At 50.1% G+C, this 20809-nt stretch overlaps 1 protein-coding gene across 5 annotated transcripts in view; it reads left to right on the top strand.

Moving 5' to 3' along the window:
* The window catches only part of DGKK (diacylglycerol kinase kappa), a 149625-nt gene that overhangs the window by 68573 nt on the left and 60243 nt on the right, over window positions 1-20809 (top strand). For all 5 annotated transcript variants that reach the window (XM_019481919.2, XM_019481917.2, XM_059732650.1 and 2 more), the window contains exons 2-4: window positions 7844-7954; window positions 11099-11179; window positions 12726-12830. In XM_019481919.2, coding sequence (XP_019337464.1) covers window positions 7844-7954; window positions 11099-11179; window positions 12726-12830 — 297 coding nt within the window. The remainder of the gene's footprint in view (window positions 1-7843; window positions 7955-11098; window positions 11180-12725; window positions 12831-20809) is intronic.

Below are 20809 nucleotides of genomic sequence, written 5' to 3'. Positions count from 1 at the left end.
AGGGATGTCAGAAGACTATCAAGATACAGGCTCTGCTGGTCTGGCAGCAGTTGGAGAGCTATTGAACTGTCTAGAAACCTGCAAGGAAAGGGAAGGGGGGTGGAGTCATTAGTGACTGGGGAGTGGAAGCAAGCTTGCCGAGTGGACTTAAGTAGTACAGATCAATCCGTTGTTCAGTTAGAACGGGATGTAAACACTGTTGGCATAGAAAGGGGGCCTTGTTCATGGTGAAAAGAGCAGCAAATTGATTCCTTCAGATACTTTAGTATCAGATGACACTGAAATAAATGTCTGCAGTACAAGAGCAGAACACTGATAATCCTCTACACCAGGGGTGGGAAAAATACGGCCCGCGGGCCGGATGCAGCCTGCGAGACCATTCTGTCCGGCCCACAGGGCCCCTAAAAAATTTAGAAAATTAATCTTTATCTGCCCTTGGTTCCTGTCAAAAATGACAGGAACCAAGGACAGTAGGACCCAGGAGAAGCCCGGCGGGCTCCCACAACAGCAGGCCCCACCCAGCCCCGCCCCCCCAAGCCCAAAGCCCCAGCAGGGGCTTCTGGACCAGGACCACATGGCTGCCCTGCGCTGGAACCTCAGGTAAGGGGGAAGGGGGAGGAAGGGCCAGGGAGGACCCCGGCCAGGGAAGGAGACCAGGGAAAAGTGGCCCAGGGAAAAGCTGAGCATGGGGGGGAAAAGTGGCCCCTCCCCTGCCCCGTGGCCAGCATCCCATGCTGCAGCCACTCGCAGCCCATGTGGGGCTGCCTGTGCCTGCTCCAGACAGCCCCACGTGGGCTGCCAGCAGCTGCAGCACAGGGTGCCAACCACGGGCCGGGCGAGGGGCCACTTCCCTCCCCACCCCCATGCTCAGCACCACCTTGTAACACAACCCCACTGCCAGCCTGGGGCCCGTGCCGGCTCCGGCCTTGCCCGGCAGGGCTGCGTATAGCAACAGCAGCTGCAGCCCCCCCCCTGCCCCCCCGCCTGCTTGCCACATCGGGGGCTGTTTGCCACTGCTGCCTCTGGGCTGCCCAGCGCACGAGCTCTGGGCAACCAGCAGCAGCCAACACTGCCCTGCGTGGCAAGTGGCAGGGCCGCAGCTGGGCAAGCCTGGAGCTGGCATGGAGCCCAGGCTGGCAGTGGGCTGGGTTACAAACTAGTGCTGAGTGGGGGGAAAAGCAGCCCCTTGCTCGCCCTGTGGCCGGCATCCTGCACTGTAGCCGCTTGCAGCTCGCCTGGGGCTGCCTGTGCCTGCTCTAGACAGCCCCTCATGGGCTGCAAGCACCTGCAGCAGGGAGCGCCGGCCATGGGGCAGATGAGGGGCCACTTTTCCCGGCGCTCAGTACCAGCTTCCTCTCTGCTGGTGAGCAGGGGATCGGGGCTGTGCGCTGCCCCCTGCTTGTACTGTGGGGCACTGGGAGTGAGCAGGTGCAGAAGCCAGCGGGAGCATGGGGCCCATGCCAGTGTCCCGGGGCCACTGCTGGCAGGGCCCAGAGCAGAGTGGCAGGAGCACAGGGTCCCGGCCGACACTGGCCCCACGGGCTGGATAGAATTTTCTAAAAATTTTTAGGGGCCCCGCGGGCTGGATAGAATGGCCTCGCAGGCCGAATGCGGCCTGCAGGCTGTATTTTGCCCACCCCTGCCCTAGGCTGTGATCTGCAATATGTATCATTTCACTTCAGCTGGATTGCAACCTCTCAGTCCAGTCAGAGGAAGAACACGGCTCTTCCTAGAGCAGGCCTGTCACTAGAGTATCAGTCAATCAAATTGCTTGTTTCCCCATTTGTTGGCGGGGGATGTAATCTGCTGCAACCCTTTGTGTGGTTCCAGTGTACCACCTACTCTGTACCTATATGCATAGCCACTCAGCAGTGCATGAGGATGGAGAGCAAAAGCAGCCCAGTGGAAGCTACTGTCCCTCCTACATAATCTAGTGATGTGGACAACCCTTGTAAAAAGAATAACAGACTTTGTGTCCCCCTTAATTCCTTGCATTGGTGTATAGCAGGGATCCCCCACTAAGCCTTTGTTGGATGATGATTGGCCCACAAAGAACAAAACAAGAATTTGAGCTTAAGAAAGTTGTAGACTTCTTTTGCTCATTGGTGCTGCCTTTGGTGTAGCACAAAACAAGCAATTTCTGGAATGATTGAAGCACTTTGCCTTATATATACTCCTCCAGATAGATTTAATCTCGCAAGTCCACTGCCAATTGTGAATGAAGAAATGGTGAGAAACTGTTAAGGAAGAACTGTAACAAATCAATGTGTTCATGTAAGGTGTCTGATTAAACCTGAGGAAAGGTCCAATAATAGCCACAAGCAGCCATTCAAGGGAGAGTTGCATTCTTGCTAAACACTGTTGAGTCTGCATTTGCAAATAAAGCTGTCCGAGTTGCTGATAATGCTGTCCCAGAATGTGGAGGAGAGGACAATGGGACCTGTGCCATTTGCTCAGTCAATGAAAATAACATGAAAAAGATTAGAGATCTTCCTAGTTGTTATTATTGTAAGCTCCTGGCTTACTAAGCAGAGTATTTAAACCTCCCTTAGAAAGAGCTGGAACTTAATGCATCTCATGATGGAAGTTCAAAAATTCTTCCACAACCATTGTGAGCTTCACAATTGGTTGACAGAAATAATGGGATTGATGCTTCCTGTTGGCACTCAGTGGAACTCGCTGGGGGATGGTGAGTGTGTTTTTATTCAAGGGGCACACAAGTATGCTACAATTTACACTGAGCAGGAGGATGACTTTGAAACATAGCACTTGTTTCACGTATCAAGGGACTCCAGTGGGGTGCTAAACTCACATAGCAATTGCAGGACTTTCCAGAGAATTTGATTGATCGTGAGCTGATGATGATACAGTAGCAGACTTGGAAATTTAGTTTGGTCTAATTAGCAACAAAAGCTGCCCGGCAGAAAATCACAAAAACAGTTCACAGAATAGAAGAAACTTTTCTGTTACTGAACCAATGTGACTGACCTCCAAACTCAAGGTCAGAGGCTAAACCCTGAACAAGACAGGGCTGAAACATGGCAGATAGGATGTAATCCCGAGTTCTGTTCTTCTCATATCATTGTCTTTTCTTGCTCTTTAAGAAAACCAGTATGAAGAAACCACATGGAAACAACGGCCTGGTATAACCATGTTTATTAAATTCATGCAAACTTGTAAGGCTTAGCTACACACCCTAGCTTAGTGATTCTCAGCTAGGGTAGTATGGCACCCTGGGGTGCCTTGATCTTTTCAAGGGTGTTATGCAGTGTTAGCACTATTAGGGGTGCAAACATGATTCACAGGATTAACACGGAGATTTCAAACAGGAATTCATAGTGTAAAACCATTCTGACCTGTTGTGGTCTTTCTGAGTTCTTTGCAACAGAAAAATTGCTTTATTATTTTTCCTTGGTCAAAAACAAGTAAAAACTAAGAGCTGGCCTTTTCTGAGGGGTGCCTTGGATCTAGAAGGGCTGAGGACCACTGCTTTACCTTGTTTCTTTTAGCATCTAACAGAACACAGTGAACACCACATGGGGGTTCACAAACTGTATAAAAGGAAGTTTTTATTCTTGTATGCTGCACTCATGTAAAGATGAACAGTCAGATTTTTACTTAAATCTGTCTTTGCAGATGAAGCTTTGTTGTTTTCATCAACATAGTGGTACATAATTGAAATGAAATATAACAGAAGACAAAATAGTATTTAATACACAAAGTTGTATTTTGTTTAGATCAGTGATTTTTTTCAGCTGAGGTGCCATGGCATCCTTGGGTTCCATGAGATCCTTTTAAGAGTGATGCAAGGATGCCATGCTATATTAGCGCTGTTAGGTGTGCAAACACCCACGCACAGTGTAAACTCAAAGATTTCCAATAGGAATCCATAGTGTCAAAAACTTTCCGACCTGTTGGGGTCTTTCTGAGCTTTTACAACAGAAGAATTGCTCTACTATTTTTCATAGTCAAAACATGGTGAAAGCTTAAGACCTGGAATTTTCCAAGGAGTGCCTTAAGTTTAACATAGGGTGTCTTGAGTCTAAAAAAGTTGAGAACCACTTGTTTCCACTCCTCTAACCAATTAAGTTTGCTTATAGTCTGTTCAAACTGGGTTGGTTATTATAACCACTAGACTAGGTGCTGGAATAGCAAAGAAGATAGCAACAGCATTGCCAACTTTTGCAATTGTTTTTACAGAATCTTACCTTATTGCTTTTGTTTCTTAAAACTCCCTGCTCCTAGATTCATGTGAATACATGTCTCTTGGCTTTTATTTATTTTATTATAAAAAAAAAAAAAAGTAAGGTTCTTACCCCATGCAATTGGGGAAAAGCATGATCCGTGTGCAGCCTAAGGGCTGTAATGAGAAGCAGAGAAAAGAACCCAAAATGTATTTCAACGAAACTTGTGATTCTTCTTTTTGGAATGGTTTCTGAACAGACTGAGTTGGCAGTTCTGTAGCAAAAGTGTGCAAGTATCTAGAACAGATACAGGAGTAGTAGGTGTAACATACTAATGGCTTGATGTTTGTGGTGTTGCATTTTACCTAGAGAATGGGCTTCTGCAGAGAGCAGCATGAACTGTATTTTCTGCATTCCATTTCCTAAAATGAGCTTTGCTTTCAAAAAGGAAATAATGCCTTTTGGTTTATGAAATTATAACTCTCCCAATATTGTTCTACATCCAGCCTCTCTTTCAAGGCATTTATTGATCCCTATTATTTTGCATCTAAATTCTTTACCAATTTCCAATGCATTTATCCTCATGCTGTTGCCTTATGAGGCAGGGTAGTGCTGTTATCCCCATTGTACAGATGTGAAACTGGGGCACGGAGAGACTGAATGATTTGCCTAAGGTTGCTTATGGAGTCTATGGCAGAGGTAAATGTTGAACTGAGATCTCAGGCTAGTATCCTGCCCACTTTAGCCTTCTTCCTATCTGAGGAGTTCTGTGGTGTCTGTAATGTACTATGCTGTCCATCTTCTATGTGGAACTGTAGGTTATGTGTTACCATGCCACCTGAGCCCCGGTGTCCATTGGGGTAGCATGGACATTCTGTAGCCAACAGCATGCTGCTGTCATGCCTGGCTGCCTTTGGCTCTTCAGCCTGGAGGACCAGCTGGCAGTTTAGAGCTGAGTGAGAGGGTGAGCTGCTGGCATGAGTCTGGAGCAAGGCTTGAATTTACACCTCCAGAGCTGTAGCAACAGCTTTAGCTGCTTTGCTACGGTGCCCTCTCAGCTGTGTAGTTCTTGCATAAGCATCCTGCCAGGTCAGATCTGTGTCTGTATTGTCCTTTGCTAGCCTGGTAGTCCCAGATGAGAAAAGCACTACAGCACATGCAGGAGTTCCCTGATCTCAGGACAACTCTGATGTCTCAGAACAATGAAGTGTCTCTATTCATGCACAGACAAGACTGTCAGCTATGGGGATGTGGTATGTTGGCCTAAGGCAGGTAGCATGTAAATAAAGATGTCTGTGAGCTTTTCATGCTGCCAGCACAGGTACAGAGCAGGGAGAAGAGGGGCCTGAGTCTGTCTTCTTCTACCAGCATCATCCCACTGGTGTCAAGGGAGTTGCACCTAGTTTACACTAGCCCCTTTACGACCAGGTGACCTGTCACCTGGACAAGGGGGGAGAGATTGATGTCATATATCTTGACTTTAAAAAAGCCTTTGATCTGGTATCTCATGATCACCTCTTGGCAAAACTGGCTAACTGAGGCCTCGACTCACCACAATCTGCTGGCTGGGGAATCGGCTCCATGGCAGGACCCAGAGGGTGGTGGTTGACAGAAACCAATCGTATTGGTGTGTGGTGACCAGTGGGGTCCCTCAAGGCTCTGTCCTAGGGCCTATACTGTTTAACATCTTCATCAATGATGTACACACTGGTGTCAGAAGCGGACTGGCCAAGTTTGCCGAAGACACCAAACTCTGGGTTAAAGCGTCCACACCTGAGGACAGGAGGGTGATCCAGGCAGATCTTGGCAGGCTCATGAAATGGACGAATGAGAACCTGATGGTGTTCAACACCGAAAAATGCAAGGTTCTCCACTTCGGGAGGAAAAATGCGCAGCATGCTTATAGGCTTGGCAGTGCTATGCTGGCTAGCACTTACAGATGAAAGGGACTTGGGGGTCATGATTGACCACAAGATGAACATGAGCCGTCAATGTGATGCTGCAGCTAGTAAAGCAAGCAAAACGCTGGCTTGCATCCATAAATGCTTCTCAGGCAAATCCTGGGACGTCATTCTCCCATTGTACTCGGCCTTGGTAAGGCCGCAGCTGGAGTACTGTGTTCAGTTTTGGGCTCCACAATTCAAAAAGGATGTGGAGAAGCTTGAGAGAGTGCAGAGGAGAGCCACACACATGATCAGAGATCAGGAATACAGACCTTACAATGAGAGGCTGAGAGCTATGGTACTCTTCAGCTTGGAAAAGCTCAGGCTCAGGGGTGATCTGGTGGCCACCTATAAGTTTATCAGGGGTGGCTATCAGGATCTGGTGGAATGTTTGTTCACCAGACCACCCCAAGGGATGACAAGATCGAACAGTCACAAACTCCTCTGCAACCGATTCAGGCTGGACATAAGGAAGAACTTCTTTACTGTCTGAACCCCCAAGGTTTGAAATAGACTGCCACCGGAGGCAATTCAAGCACCCACTTTGAGCACCTTCAAGACACATTTGGATGCTTATCTTGCTGAGCCCCTATGATCCCTGCTGACTTCCTGCCCCTGGGGCAGGGGGCTGGACTCGATGATCCTCCCGGGTCCCTTCCAGCCTGAAATGTCTATGAAATCTATGAATGGGGCCTGGTATGTCTAATCATGCAAATCCAGTGTAGACTGACTGCAAACCAAGTGGAGCGTGGGAAAGATGCAAAGCCCTTCTTGGGGGAACCCAAGAATGCAATGTTCATTTTGCTCTCGGGACTGGGGGGGGGGGGGGGGGGGGGGGGGGGGGGAACAGGTTGGCTAGCAGATCTGCAAAAGAGCACATGAGTCTGGAGTGCCCGCAGCATCTACGCTTTGGTCTCTGCAGTCCCAGAGTCAGCAGCTCAGTTATCTAATCGAATCCTTAATGTCCCAACGCATTTAAAAACAACACATGCGTAATTGAAGTGCCCTCCGTGTTCACTGCCCTCCACGCCCCTCCCTGAGCTGTTCAAAGTGCTTTCTGTGCTATTGAGAGCAGCTCACAGGCGAGATGCAGGGTTAGAAATCTTGCTGGGAGATCATTATTATTCCACTTATTCTAGGCCTATTCTGCCAGCGCTGCAGGGGTGCAGCCGCCCTGAATAATAATGGGAGCTATACACATGTGTAGAAGGAGGGGGGAAAGGCCTCCAGGCCTCCTCCGTGTGTACCAAAAACAGAGGGGCCACACAGGTTTATTCAGTTGCCGCGGGAAGGGGCCCGCCTCCTGTTCCCACGCACCTTCACTTGTATCGAGTCAAAGGTGTTGGAATAAATGAAATGTGCAGGCGCTTTAAGATCCCAGTTCATTAAATAGGCCAGACCTTCAGCAGGGGCAAAACTCTTGTCTTCCACGGAACTCTACAAAGTTGCACTTGCTCAGGATCCAGTGCTACATGTGTGGGCATGAGAATGGCAGGTCGCTGCTGTGATATGCAGCATGTTAACCCTTTTCCTGGTAGTCTGCAGAAGCCCCATAGCTGTGTTATGGGGTGGCCAGGCCTAACCAAGGCTCTAGACTGGAACAGTCTGTGTATACCCCATGTCCAGAGCATGCAGGGGCTGAGCTGTGGACCCCCTGGGGCTGGAGGAGGATGCAAGTGTGAATGACTCACAGTGTCTCTGGGGCTTTCTTTGCAGAAGAGTGTGAAGGAGGGGCTGTTACTGAAGCAGACAAGCTCCTTCCAGAGGTGGAAGAGGAGATACTTCAAGCTGCGGGGGCGGACACTGTATTATGCCAAGGACTGCAAGGTAGGATAGCTTCCAGCTGTTCTCAAGTGCATGGGGAGGGAAGGGGACTTTTTACATGCCTTGGGCCCATGGGAACTGCACATATGACAGCTACTGTCTTGACTGGCCCAGCAAGGATTGAATCAGGGGCCACCAGAGCTAAAAGCACGAGCTGTAGAGCCAAGGCTCACTCCTTGAGCTGGAACTCTCTTGTCCTGTGTGGATTGGGGTCATTTACTCTCACCAGTGATCTATGGTCTCACCTTCCAGGCCACTAGAGTCTGAGCATCCCTTTTGCTTTCCGGGGGACCCCAAACCCTGTGGCAGTTGGGGGACACTCCATTGCTAATCCAGTGTGCTGGAGCTTGGATCTCTGCCGTCCAGTTGGGGTGCTCAGATGTCAAACCTGGGGGGGGGCTACTTTTTACTTCTTTCCAGGCCACTGAGGTCTGGGTCATCTTTACCCTCCTACTGGGCCAGCTGTTTCTGAGCTAAGAAGCCATACAAACACTCTGAATGGACTAGAAGCATTTTTCCCCTGCACATACATGTGGGCATGCATGGACACAGACAGGCACACAGGCCGGCATCCCCACTTAGCAAGCCTCTGAAACCTACAGCCAGCTCACAGGGAAGTTAATTTGTTCATTCTGTCTTCAAACACCTACACCCTGCCTTATTAATACAGATTGTCAGAGTGTGGCCACCAATGACAGATCTCCCTGAGGCAGTTCTTCTCCTGTCACAGATGCCAGTTTCTATGTCAGGAGCAGTCAGTCGCTTGCCAGCCCATCAGAAGATGGGTGTACAGCAAACAGAAATTTCCCAGCCTCTCTAGCACACAAAACAGGTCTTGTCTAGAGAGGATGGCTCAGGAAAACTAAGCATTCAGAGATGGAAGGCTGTGGTCCAAGGTAGGCTATAGTCCAAGGTAGGATCATCCTTCCTGTGTACTTTCCAGGCCTTGGCTCAGCCTAGTTTTTAAGGATGAGGGGTTTCAAAGGCACTTGTCAATGACCTGACTCCACTTCCAGATACATCAATGGGAGCAAAGTTGGGCTGATTTTAAAACCTTGGAAGAGCCCACCCTAAACAGTGGCAGTTAGCTGTATTCACCTGAAGTTAGGCAGAAGATGAGGCAGGGTGACCCCTTAGAGGCTAAGTGGTTCAGGGACACTTTCATAGGCAACAGCGTACTTCATCAAATGTTATGAATGATTTTATTCCTAGCACCTGGCAAAGTAGGTTACTGCTTACAAAAGTTCACACTGCCCATAACAGTATTGGAGAGGCTTCCTTCCATTTTTTTTCTTTGAGCCTCTGCTTGGTGATGCAATAGATTCTCCCTCTCCGTTAAGAAAAGGGACTGTACTACAGCCTGATAGATCCTTTGTAAAACCATTTGTGTACACTGATAGCATCCAGCCTCTCTTGTCTTTTGCTCATTTTCTTCCCAGGTGAGCGATCCATCATTCACTGGAATGATAGGCTTGCTTACTTCCTCAGGAGGGAGAGCCCTGAGGTCATCATGAAAGCATCTCTGAGAGCTGATGCTAATGGATTATCCATCTATAGCAGATTTCACCTATGAGCTATGCCTTTTTGGGTCATGACTAACAGTGTTCTGGTTCCTGTTTGCTCTCTCAAGTATGTGCAGCTGGTTTTCAGCTCCTGGGAGTGCCCTGCAAATGGTTGTACCTGTCTGTGTGGTGCCTCTGAACTGCTGTGAGAACTAACATGGGGTTCTGGGCTGCATCAGAGGAGTGACTGAGCAAATCACTCAGCACTATTCCTCTGACATTCCCTCCCACTAAGGGATGTATATGATAGTGGGATCAACAGTGATTTTTTTGGAGCCACCAGCCTGCTCAGGAAGGTTGGACCATTTTTGCCATGTGCATCACCTCTCACTTAACCAGGCTGAATGCCTTCTGTAGTTTAAAAGGATTGGGAAAACTGTGTGTAGCATTCCCAGCTACAACAGGCCTCGTGCTAGTGACTTGCCAGACCATCAGAGATGAGTGTACAGCAAGCTTGGAAGTTGTGCCAGCTTGGGAGCTGAGAGCTGCCAGTTTGTTCTTGACTGCAACTGATTTACTAGCACAGTCCAGTCCTCTCTGGATTTCTGGCACTACAGTATAGGGCACCTCTATTGGCAAAGCCCCTTGGTGAAGATGCAGCATATGCAGACAGGTGCTTTTCTGCAGGGGTAAATGTACTGTCTCTACAAACAACATGGACTAAGCTGACAAAAGCATTGCTCTCTTGGTGTAGTTGCAGCCCCACTGAGTTTTGCTCGCATTGCAGTGCTGTTGTCAGGGTATGAGTCCCTCCTTCCATATTCCTAGAGGACATAGCTGTACTTGGTATAAGATAGAACAGGTGGTGCTTTAGAGACTAAGTAGTTCAGAGAGGCATGAGCTTTTATAGGCAACAACCTCCTTCAGGAAATGCTAGCAAAAAATTGTAGTGAAGACCTGGTCTCTGCCTCCCGTCCCTGCTCTGTAGAAATGAAGGTACAATTGGGGTTCACCCCAAGGTAAAACTTTGTATATCAAAACTTTCGAGATTCATTGATCTATGGCATCCCTTTTTTTGTGTTCTTGCTTCTTCAGGTGTTGAATAGGTATTTAGGTTACCTGTCCTGATCCAGTCCCTTCCCCAGGAACCACTGCCTTCTCTTGAGGAACATCCATTTACTGTAACTCTTGAATCCCTTTTGCTTTGGCCAGGGATATATCACAAGACTTACCTCATAGATTCCTTATGTTCCTTAAGAATGTTTTTGGGACCTCCTCAAGAAGATTGTTCCCCCTCAGGCCATAGTCATATAGCATTTAATTAGCATTCTCCAAAACTGGCTCCTCAGAGACAATATTCCCCTGGCAGAGATGTTGATTAGCCAGTATAACCTGCTTGGGCTCAATGGTCTAGAAAATGACCTGAGTTTTATCTTCTGGCTGCTTGGGGACCCCCTAAGTCAGAAGGGCCGCTCAGCCCCCATGTCAGTTTTCCCAGCATTAGGAGAAAGGGAAGTTCCCTTATTTATGATTTCTAGGTTCTTAGCTTGAGGTACAGTGAGGCCCCCTGTAAATACCTTCTTAGTCTTCTGGTCCAATTGCTGATACTCCTGCTTGTTCACCCTCTCCTTTTTCCTCCCCACAGTCACTGATCTTTGATGAGGTGGACCTGTCTGATGCCAGTGTGGCAGAGACGAGCACCAAGAACATTAACAACAGTTTCACAGTAAGTGATGGTACCAGCCAGCCAGTCACTGGGTTTGATTGTGTAAGTGGAGATGCTCACATTGACTTCTGTGGGCTTTAGCTAAAGCTCTGGCTGCTATTAGAGTTGCCTACTGAAGGTACAAGTAGAGTTCTGTTGCCCACCATAGAGCTTCTCTACATGGACAAAGCCAAATGCCAACTGTAGCAAAGGAGTGAAAGATGAGACTGAAACAGCAGTAGTGAGAGCAGTCTCTTAGAGTCAGCTTGCAGCCTGTGGTTGGTTGATCCCTGATACAAGAGATGACTTGCTCTTCCAAACCAGATGCCCCATGTCGTTTCCAACATCACCTTTTGGTGGGAGAGCCTGGAAGCCAAGTAATTGTGAGACATGCAGCACTTGTTGAGTGACATTGATCCCTATGACATGTAGGGTGTAAGTGGCATGCAAGCCTTGGGTCTGTCTTCTGAACTGATGAGTAAATTTCACCAATGATGACTACTGCTGGATGAGCCTGATCTGCACATAATGAACACCCTTATCCTGGGCCCCCCAGACTCTTCTGATGGGTTCCAAGGCCTGGACTCCCACCTTGTTCTCCACTGGAAGTCTTCCTAGAACAGGTCACACCCAGAGTGTGCCCAGCCATCCCCAACTGCAGCAGATCCACTCGGAACCACTGGCAAAGTTCACCCCCAAGCATCAGCTGAGTTGCACAGGAGATGTACTCAACCCACTGCATTGCCAGGGGCCAATTCTGCACTCACTGAGGTCATTGGGAGTTTTGCCACTGACTTCATTAGGAGCAGGATTGGACCCTGGAGCAAATTTAATTTAGCTTGGGGATGTTCAACCCCCAGCTGACGGACCAAATAGAGCCTATGGAGTCATGGTATCCAACCTGCAGGGTATTCCATGGGTCAGGAAATTTGGTGGCAGGAGAGCAGTGACAATTAGTACTGCTACCTCTCCCCTGCTGCCAAATTCCCAAGTCCTGTACAGTGGGGTTAAGGGTGGGCTGTGCCCCCTTTCCCCTGTGCAGCCAAGTTGGGGCTGGGCCACACCCCCCACTCCTCTCTGCTGCCGAATCAGGCCCTGGTGAGCCTGCCCTACCTGCTAGTGCCTGGATGGACCAGGTACTGTCCACCTGGCCCATGGGGCAAAAAAGTTGGGCACCACTGATGTAGCTGGTAACACAGGTGTAATGTACAGTGGGACAGAATTCCAGGTTGTGGCTGGATGGCATCAGGAAAGAAATGTTAGCAAATGGGAACTGTACCCGTGTCTCAGACTGCCTCCCTCTGGGTCAGTAGGGATCAGACGTAAAAATTGGGTTGTGTACCTCCCTGGGACAGAGTATGAGTATGGTGCTCCTTGCTCCTTAGAGTTGGGTGAAAAACCTCTGATCTCTTGCCAGGTTTGACAGCCATAGGGGGTGTAAGTGTCTGACAACTCTGTCTGAGTGATATGGATTTTGTTCTGGGTTGCACTGACTGGAGTCTCACAGCCCAGCCAGGAGCCTCTGCAGCCTTTGCAGCTGGCTCAGCAGTGCAGTTTTCTTCTCTAGGTGATCACACCATTCCGAAAACTCATCCTGTGTGCAGAGAACCGGAAAGAGATGGAAGACTGGATCGGTGCCCTCAAATCGGTCCAGAAGTGGGAAATCAATGAGGTAAGTGAGTGTTGGCACAGAATCCCTACTGCAGACCCAGCTGGCAAATCAGCCCTGTGAGTGGGCGAGTAACATCAGGGAACAATGAGATCACTGCTGCCTTCCTCAAAGGCCTGGGGTACAGATTGTCATGAAGCAGGGGGGGCTTAGTGTGCTAGGTGTAAGATGCTTGAATGAGAACTTACTCTGAATAGATGTGCTTGTGAACAGTTAGATAATTGCTCCATGCATTATTTGTGTGGCAGTAGTGTCATGGAGCCTTAGGGCTGAACCCTGGTTTGCCCTACTAACCACTACCCCATGCTCCTTGTCCATGTGGGCACCAACAACACAGCAAGAAGTAGCCCTGGGAGGATCATGAATGACTACAGGACCATGGAGGCAAAGCTCAAGGACTTAGGAGCACAAGTTGTCTTCTCCACAATCCTCCTAGTTCGGGGCCATAGCTGTTGGAGGGAGGAGTGTATCAAGGAGGTCAACTGAAGGCTTAGAAGATGGTGTCAGCATGTGGGCTTTGGATACCTCGACCTTGGTACGCAGTTTAACTATAGCAGCCTATGCGCAAGGGACAGTATTCATCACGCAAGCAGAGGGAAGAGGCTCTTTGCCACGAGAGTTGCTGATTTGTTGAGGAGAGCTTTAAACTAGGCATATCTGGGGGCTGAGGAGAATGTTCCACTGCTGAAGCAGAATCCACTAGCCACAATGACACATGGCAGGGCATTCAAACAATGGATGTCCAGATGGGTACTGACATTTTGAGGCAAAGACATTGTGACAGAAAACCTGAGATGACTAGGGGAGAGCTCAGATACCTTTATGGGAATGCCAGAAGTATGGGAAATAAACAGGAGGAATTGGCACTCCTTCTGGCTGATGAGGAATTTGACTTGATTGGGTTGACAGAGACGTGGTGGGATAATGCACATGACTGGGCAGTAAATATTGAATGTTACAGACTTTATAGGAAGGATCGGATTGGGAAGAAGGGAGGAGGTGTGGCCCTCTATGTGAAAGAGCAGTACCCCTCCCTGCAGGTCACCTTTGACAGAAGGGAAGGGGCCCTTGAGACCCTCTGGGTCAGGCTACAAGGGGGACCAGGAAAAGGAGACCTGATGGTGGACGTTTATGACAGGCCTCCCTCCCAAAAGGCGGCGAGCAATTGCTCATTCTTAAGAGAACTGACAAAGGCAGCTAGCATTAGAGATATGATGACCAGGGGCAGCCCAAGGCCGAGTACAAGGAGAGAATGACGTCCCGGGATTTGTTTGAGAAGCATCTATGGATGCAAGCCAGCGTTTTGGTTGCTTTACTAGCCGCAGCATCGCACTGCAGGCTCATGTTCATCTTGTGGTCAATGATGACCCCCAAGTCTCTTTCTTCCATAGTGCTAGCCAACATAGCACTGCCGAGCCTATAAGGATGCTGCGGGTTTTTCTTCCCAAGGTGGAGAACCTTGCGTTTATTGGTGTTGAACACCATCAGATTCTCGTCCGCCCACTTGCTGAGCCTGTCCAGGTCAGCCTGGATCACCCGCCTGTCTTCTGGTGTGGATGCTTTGCCCCAAAGTTTGGTGTCATTGGCGAACTTGGCCAGTCCGCTTCTGACTCCAGTGTCCACATCATTAATGAAGATGTTGAACAGTATGGGTCCAAGGACAGAGCCTTGGGGGACCCCACTGGTCACAGGACACCATGATGAGTGACTTCCATCAATTACTACCCTCTGGGTCCGACCCCGGAGCCAGTTTTCCAGCCAGTGGATCGTGAAGGACCCAAGGCGACAATTGGCCAGTTTCTCCAAGAGGTGATCATGGGAAACCAGATCGAAGGCTTTTTTGAAGTCAAGATATATGACATCAATCTCTTCTCCCTTGTCCAGGTGATAGGTCACCTGGTCGTAGAAGGAAATGAGATTGGTCAAGCAAGACCTACCCGCAACAAACCCGTGCTGGCTATCCCTTAAGATGTTGGCGTCGGCCAGTCCATTAAGGATGGCCTCTTTAATAAACTTTTCTAAGATCTTCCCCGGGATAGAAGCCAGGCTGATGGGCCTATAGTTAGCCAGATCCACTTTCCTCCCTTTCTTGAAGATAGGCACCACATTGGCCTTCTTCCAGTCTTCGGGCACTTCACCAGAGCGCCAAGAGTTTTCAAAGATCTGTGCTAGAGGCTGGGCTATGATGCTCGCCTGCTCCTTGAGTACCCTGGGGTGAAGATTGTCAGGGCCTGCTGACTTGAAGGTATCCAGCTTCTCAAGATGTTCCTTCACGAAGTCAGCATTAATGGAGGGCAGGGGATCACCCTCACCCAGACTTCCCTGTCCCGTAGCGGGCATGGGCGTCCCATGGGACTGATGAAAGACCGACGCAAAGTACCTATTTAATAGGTTGGCTTTTTCCTGGGCGTCAGTTGTCAGTTGCCCCATCTGGTTCAGCAGGGGTCCAATGTTGCCCCTGCTTTTCCTCCGGCTCCCCACATATCTGAAAAAGGACTTTTTATTGTCCTTGATGCTCAAAGCTAGTTGGAGTTCAGTTGCAGCCTTGGCTTTCCTGGTCTGCTCCCTACAGGACTGGACCAGTGCAGAATAATCCTCCTTGGAGGTGACTCCCATCCTTTGTAGGCCCTTCTTTTTAGCCTCAGGAGGTCTGCTAGGTCCCTGGAGAGCCAGGGGGGCTGCTGTGCCCTCTTGCTGCCTTTCCTCCGAGATGGAATAGACTTAGTTTGTGCATTGAGGATCGCTCCCTTGAGGAGCAACCACTCTTCTTGAACTCCCCTCTCCCTGTGGTCATGGTCCCTTAGGGCCTCACTGGCAAGCCTCCTGAGCTTGTCAAAGTCGGCTTTCCTGAAGTCAAGGACTTCCGTGTTGCTGACTGACTTGCCAGCTTTTCGGCGGATGGTGAAGGTGATCAGCTGGTGGTTGCTGTCACAGCTTCCCATCGATCACTAGGTCGCCGACTAGGTCATCCCCAGTAGCCAGTACCAGGTCGAGCAGCGCTTTGCCTCTCGTTGGCCCATAGACTTCTTGAGTCAGGTAGAGGTCATCCATGCACGAGAGGAAGCTTTGCGATTTAGGAGTTAGAACTCCTAAATACATAATTTGCGTTGGTATTCCTGAAACCCAGCGGGGGCTGCTCACCTGACCAGAGGCCCAGGGAACAGGGAGAAGGTAACATGAAATCAGCCCAGAATAGGTGAGGGATCTTCTACAATGCTTGGACATTTTCAGGTCTGCTGGGCCTGATGACCTGCACCTGAGAGTCCTGAAAGAACTGGGTGAACTTATAGCCACTGGCTTAGCTGTTTGAGGAGTCATGGAACTCGGGAGTGGTCCTGGATGACTGGAAGAGGGCCAATGAGGTGCCTGTCTTTAAGAAAGGGAAGAGGGATGACCCCACAAACTACAGACTGGTCAGTCTGACCTCGGTCCTGGGTAAAATATTTGAAAAGTTAGTTAAGGAAGGCATCAACTACAAGCTGGTAATGGATGGGGAGCTAAAAAGCAACCAGCGCGGCTTTGTCAAGGGTAGATAATGTCTGATGAACCTTGTGTCCTTCTACAACCAGGTAACTAACCATCTGGATGAGGGACACGAAGTTGAAGTCATCTACGTAGACTTCAGTAAAGCTTTTGACTCTGTCTCCCAAGGGATTCTCTCTAACAAACTGGAGAGTACTGGGTTGGACCAGTCTACAGTGAGGTGGGTGGACAACTGGCTTAGAGGCTGCTCCCAGAGAGTGGTGATCTCTGGGATAGCCTTATCTTGGAGGGCCATCTCCAGTGGTGTCCCTCAGGGATCGGTGGTTGGACCCATGCTATTCAATCCTTAACAACTTGGATGAGGGAGTGGAAAGTGCAACGATTAAGTTTGTGGATGATACCAAGCTGTGGGGAAATGTGGGCACATCAGTGGATAGGGCAAAGATCCAGGATGACTTTTGACAGACTAGATTTATGGACGGAATGAAATCGCATGAGGTTTCATAGATTCATAGATATATGGTCGGAGGGGACCTGAGCAGATCATCAAGTCTGACCCCCTGCCCTGGGCAGGAATGAATACTGGGCTCATATGTCCCTCCACTAAGTTAAGCTCATATGACCCCAGCTAGGTAGTAATCAAGCCTCCTTTTAAAGACCCCTAAGGTAGGAGCCAGCACCACTACCCTTGGAAGCTGGTTCCAGATCCTGGCCACTGTGAAGTAGTGCCTCCTGATGTCCAGCCTGAAACTACTCTCAATCAGCTTGTGGCCATTGTTCCTTGTTACTCCAGGAGTTGCTGGGTGGCTGCACAGCTGGACTGCCTTTCTAGGCAGACCAGGTGATGGCAGCTTCTTGCATCTGCTGGATACATGACAAGGTGTGGTTAGCTTTGCTGACCGCGTCCTCACATTGGCGGCCCATGTTCATATTAGAATCAATAATGATTCCAAGATCTCTTTTTGCAACCGTACTTTCGAGAAGGGAGTTCCTCAGCCTATAGGTATGCTGCTGGTTCTTCCTGCCCAAGTGCAGCACTCTGCACTTGTCAGTATTGATTCCCATACTATTCTCATTCGGCTACCCCTGTAACCTGTCCAGGTTCAGTTGTAGCCTGTCCCTCCCTTCTAGCTTGCCCACCTCACCCCAAATCTTGGTATTGTCAGCAAATTTGAACAGGGTGCTTTTCACCTCCTTGTCCAAGTCGCTGATAAAGAAATTGAACAATATGGGCCCGAGGACCAAGCCCTGGGGGACTCCACTGTCCACCTCCCTCCAGGTCTAATATGACCCATCCACCACCACTCTCTGGGTGTGACCCCTTAGCAAATTTGCAATCCATCTGACTGTGTAGGCATCAATGCTACAGTCGTAGCTTTTTAATGAGAATGGGGTGGGAGCCATTGTCAAAGGCCTTCCTGAAGTCCAGAAAGACTACATCCACTGCGACACCTGCATCCAATGATTTCGTAACCTTATGGTAGAAGGCTATCAGGTTGGTCTGACAGGACCTGCCCTTAACGACCCATGCTGGTTGCCCTTGAGCATCTTCCCCTCTGCTGGTCCCTTCCAGATGTGCTCCTGGATAATTTTTTCAAAGAGCTTCCCAGGACCGAAGTAAGACTAACAGGCCTATAGTTGCCTGGGTCCTCCCTCCTCCCTTTTTTGAAGATAGGGACCACATTGGCCTTCTTCCAGTCTTCTGGTGCCTGGCCAGAGCACCACGAGTGCTTGTAAAGCTGTGCCAGGGGCCCCGCAATGACCCCTGCCAATTCCCTCAGCACCCTAGGGTGGAGAACATCTGGAACTGCTGATTTGAACATGTCCAGCCCCTCCAGAAGTTCCCTAACTCAGTCCTCCCTGACCCTAGGCCTGGCGAAGTCGCTTCTGAGTCTGTCCTGAATCCTGGTGGGGGAGAAGTCCTGGTCCCGACTCAGAAAAATGGAGGCAAAGAATTTGTTAAAAAGGTCTGCTTTTTCATCTGGTGCAACCACCAGATTGCCAGGTGTATCCTGTAGGAGCCCCACATTGCCTGGTGCCTTCTTTTTACTCCCTATGTATTTAAGAAAGGAGTTTTTCTTGTCCTTGATCCTTGTTGCTAGCCCTAGTTCCGTCTCTGCCTTAGCCTTCCTAACAGCCTCCCTACAGACTCTTGCTATGGAGATATAATCCTGTTTGGTGATAGCCCCCTTTCAGATGTTCCTGAATGCCTTTGGTGAGCCAAGGGAGCTTTTGAGCACTCTTGCCCCCTTTGACTCGTGTTGGGACTGTCACCCCTTGGGCTCAGAGGATCATCTTAAGGAATGACCACTTGTCTTGGACACCTAGTTCCCCTACTCTCTGGGACCGCAATGCCTCTCCTACCAATCTCCTCAACTTGTTGAAGTTGGCCCTCCTGAAGTCAAGGGCTACTGCCTTGCTGCAGGCCCTTGACACCCTGCGCTGGATGGTGAATTCCAGCAGGCGATGATTGCTATCGCCAAGGTGGCCGAGGACCTGGAGTCCCCTCACCAGATTGTTGCCTGTGGCCAGGACCAGGTCCAGCAGGGCATTTCCCCTGGTGGGACTGTGCACTTCCTGGGTTAGGTGGAGGTCTTGTATCTCAGCAAGGAACCTATGTGAGTGGTCCGACCTGGCTAACTGCTCCTCCCAGCAAATGTCCAGTTAGTTTAGATCACCCATGATGACCACATCCCTTGACTTAACTGCCTCCGCGAGCTGACCCGAAAATTCCCTGTCCAGCTCTTCCCCCTGGTTGGGTGGTCTCCTCCGCGAGCTGACCCGAAAATTCCCTGTCCAGCTCTTCCCCCTGGTTGGGTGGTCTGTAGTAGACCCTCACCGTTAAGTCCCTTTCCCTGCGACCCCCATGTATTCTGACCCAGAGCACTTCAGCCTGCCCCTCCTCTGACCCCATCCTGTTATTTGAGGATGTTTGTTGCTCTTTGATGTAGAGTGCCACACAACCGCCTTTCCTCCCTGTTCTGTGAGTAGCCCCTAATGTTTACTGCCCAATCATAAGTTGAATCCCACAAGGTTTCAGTGAGCCCTACTATGTCTGGGTTTGTACTAGCTATCCAGAGGGCGAGTTCCTGCGTATTCCCCATACTATGAGCATTAGAGTAAAGGCATTTAAGGCCTCCTGTCGGTGCATGCACACACACCCCCTTTCCCCCCCCCCCCCGCCATTTCCTAGGACTATCTGGACCCTTGCCACTTACCTGGGTACTTCTTGTGCTCGTCACCCATCTTGGCTGGGAGGTGTCCTCCTGTGGCTCCATCCTCCAACAAAGCTAGTTTAAAGCACGCTGTATGAGATCAGCCAACCTGGAAGAGAAGACATGCTTGCTTTTAGGGGAGAGATGAAGCCCATCCCACCTGAGCATGCCCCCTGTGTGAAAATGTGGGTCGTTGTCCAGGAACCTGAGGCCTGCCTGGTGGCACCAACTCCGAAGCCTCTGGTTGACCTCATTGATGCAGGCCTCGTGACGCCGTCCACATCTCCTTACCAGGAGAATAGAGGAGAATACCACCTGTGCCCCAGTCTCCTTGAGCTTGGCCCCCAAGGCCTTGTAGTCCTTCATGATGCGGTCTGGGTTGCCCCTGGCCACGTCGTTTGTTCTCACGTTGATTGGGACCATGGGGTACTGGTCTGAGGGTCAAATGAAGGCCAGGATTCTCTCTGACATCCTGAATCTGAGCCCCAGGCAGGTAGCAGACCTCCCATGCCATAGGGTCAGGTCGGCAGATGGGACCCTCTGTTCTCCTCAGGATGGAATCTCTGATGACGAGGACCCAGTGTTTCTTCCTTCTGGTGCTGCCTCTCTGCGCTGTCTGTCTTGCGTGGAGTGGCACCGTCCCCCCCGGAGACATCCTCTTTGTCTTTCTCCTCCAAGGCTGCCAGAGCCTCGTATCTGCTCCCAAGTTGTATCTGGGGAGCATTCACCACGCTAGCCCGAGCAGCCTTGGGTCTGGTGGGCACCTTCTGCCACTCCTCTGCTGTGTGTTTCTCCTGGGGGGTCTGTACGCAGGACAACTGGTCCTGCAGTGAACTGAAATAGGTGTCAGTCTCGTCCTCTGCAGCCCTGATCTCCTGTAGTCTGCTCACCTCAGCCTCAGCTCCCTCACCTGCTCCTCCAGAGTCCGAAGTTGGGCACAGGAGGGGCAGGCGAGGGAGCCGCCAGACCCGTCTCCACCACAGGCATGTGGGTCCCCGCCAGGCCGCCCCCACCATGAGCTCCATATGGGTGGAGGCCTCAGAGGAGCCCAGGGTAGGTGGTGCCACCGGGGCGGGACCCCTAGCAGCTGGCTCCGTGTCCTTACTATGTCCGTGGATCTGTGCGTCTCCCTGTCTTACTTGCTGGAGGCTTCCAGTTACTGCTGTGTGCCCGTCTTGTGCGAATGCCAGCTTAGATCCTCCCTCTTCAGGTCAGTGGGAACAAGACTGTTCAGTAACAGTGCAGTGAGTGATCTTTGGCTCATAACATTCTGTGGAAGATATG

This window comes from Alligator mississippiensis, chromosome 8 (assembly GCF_030867095.1).
Source record: "Alligator mississippiensis isolate rAllMis1 chromosome 8, rAllMis1, whole genome shotgun sequence".
NCBI lineage: Eukaryota > Metazoa > Chordata > Crocodylia > Alligatoridae > Alligator > Alligator mississippiensis.
The sequence above is the reverse complement of the archived record's forward strand: the minus strand, read 5'-3'. Positions and strand labels throughout refer to the sequence as shown.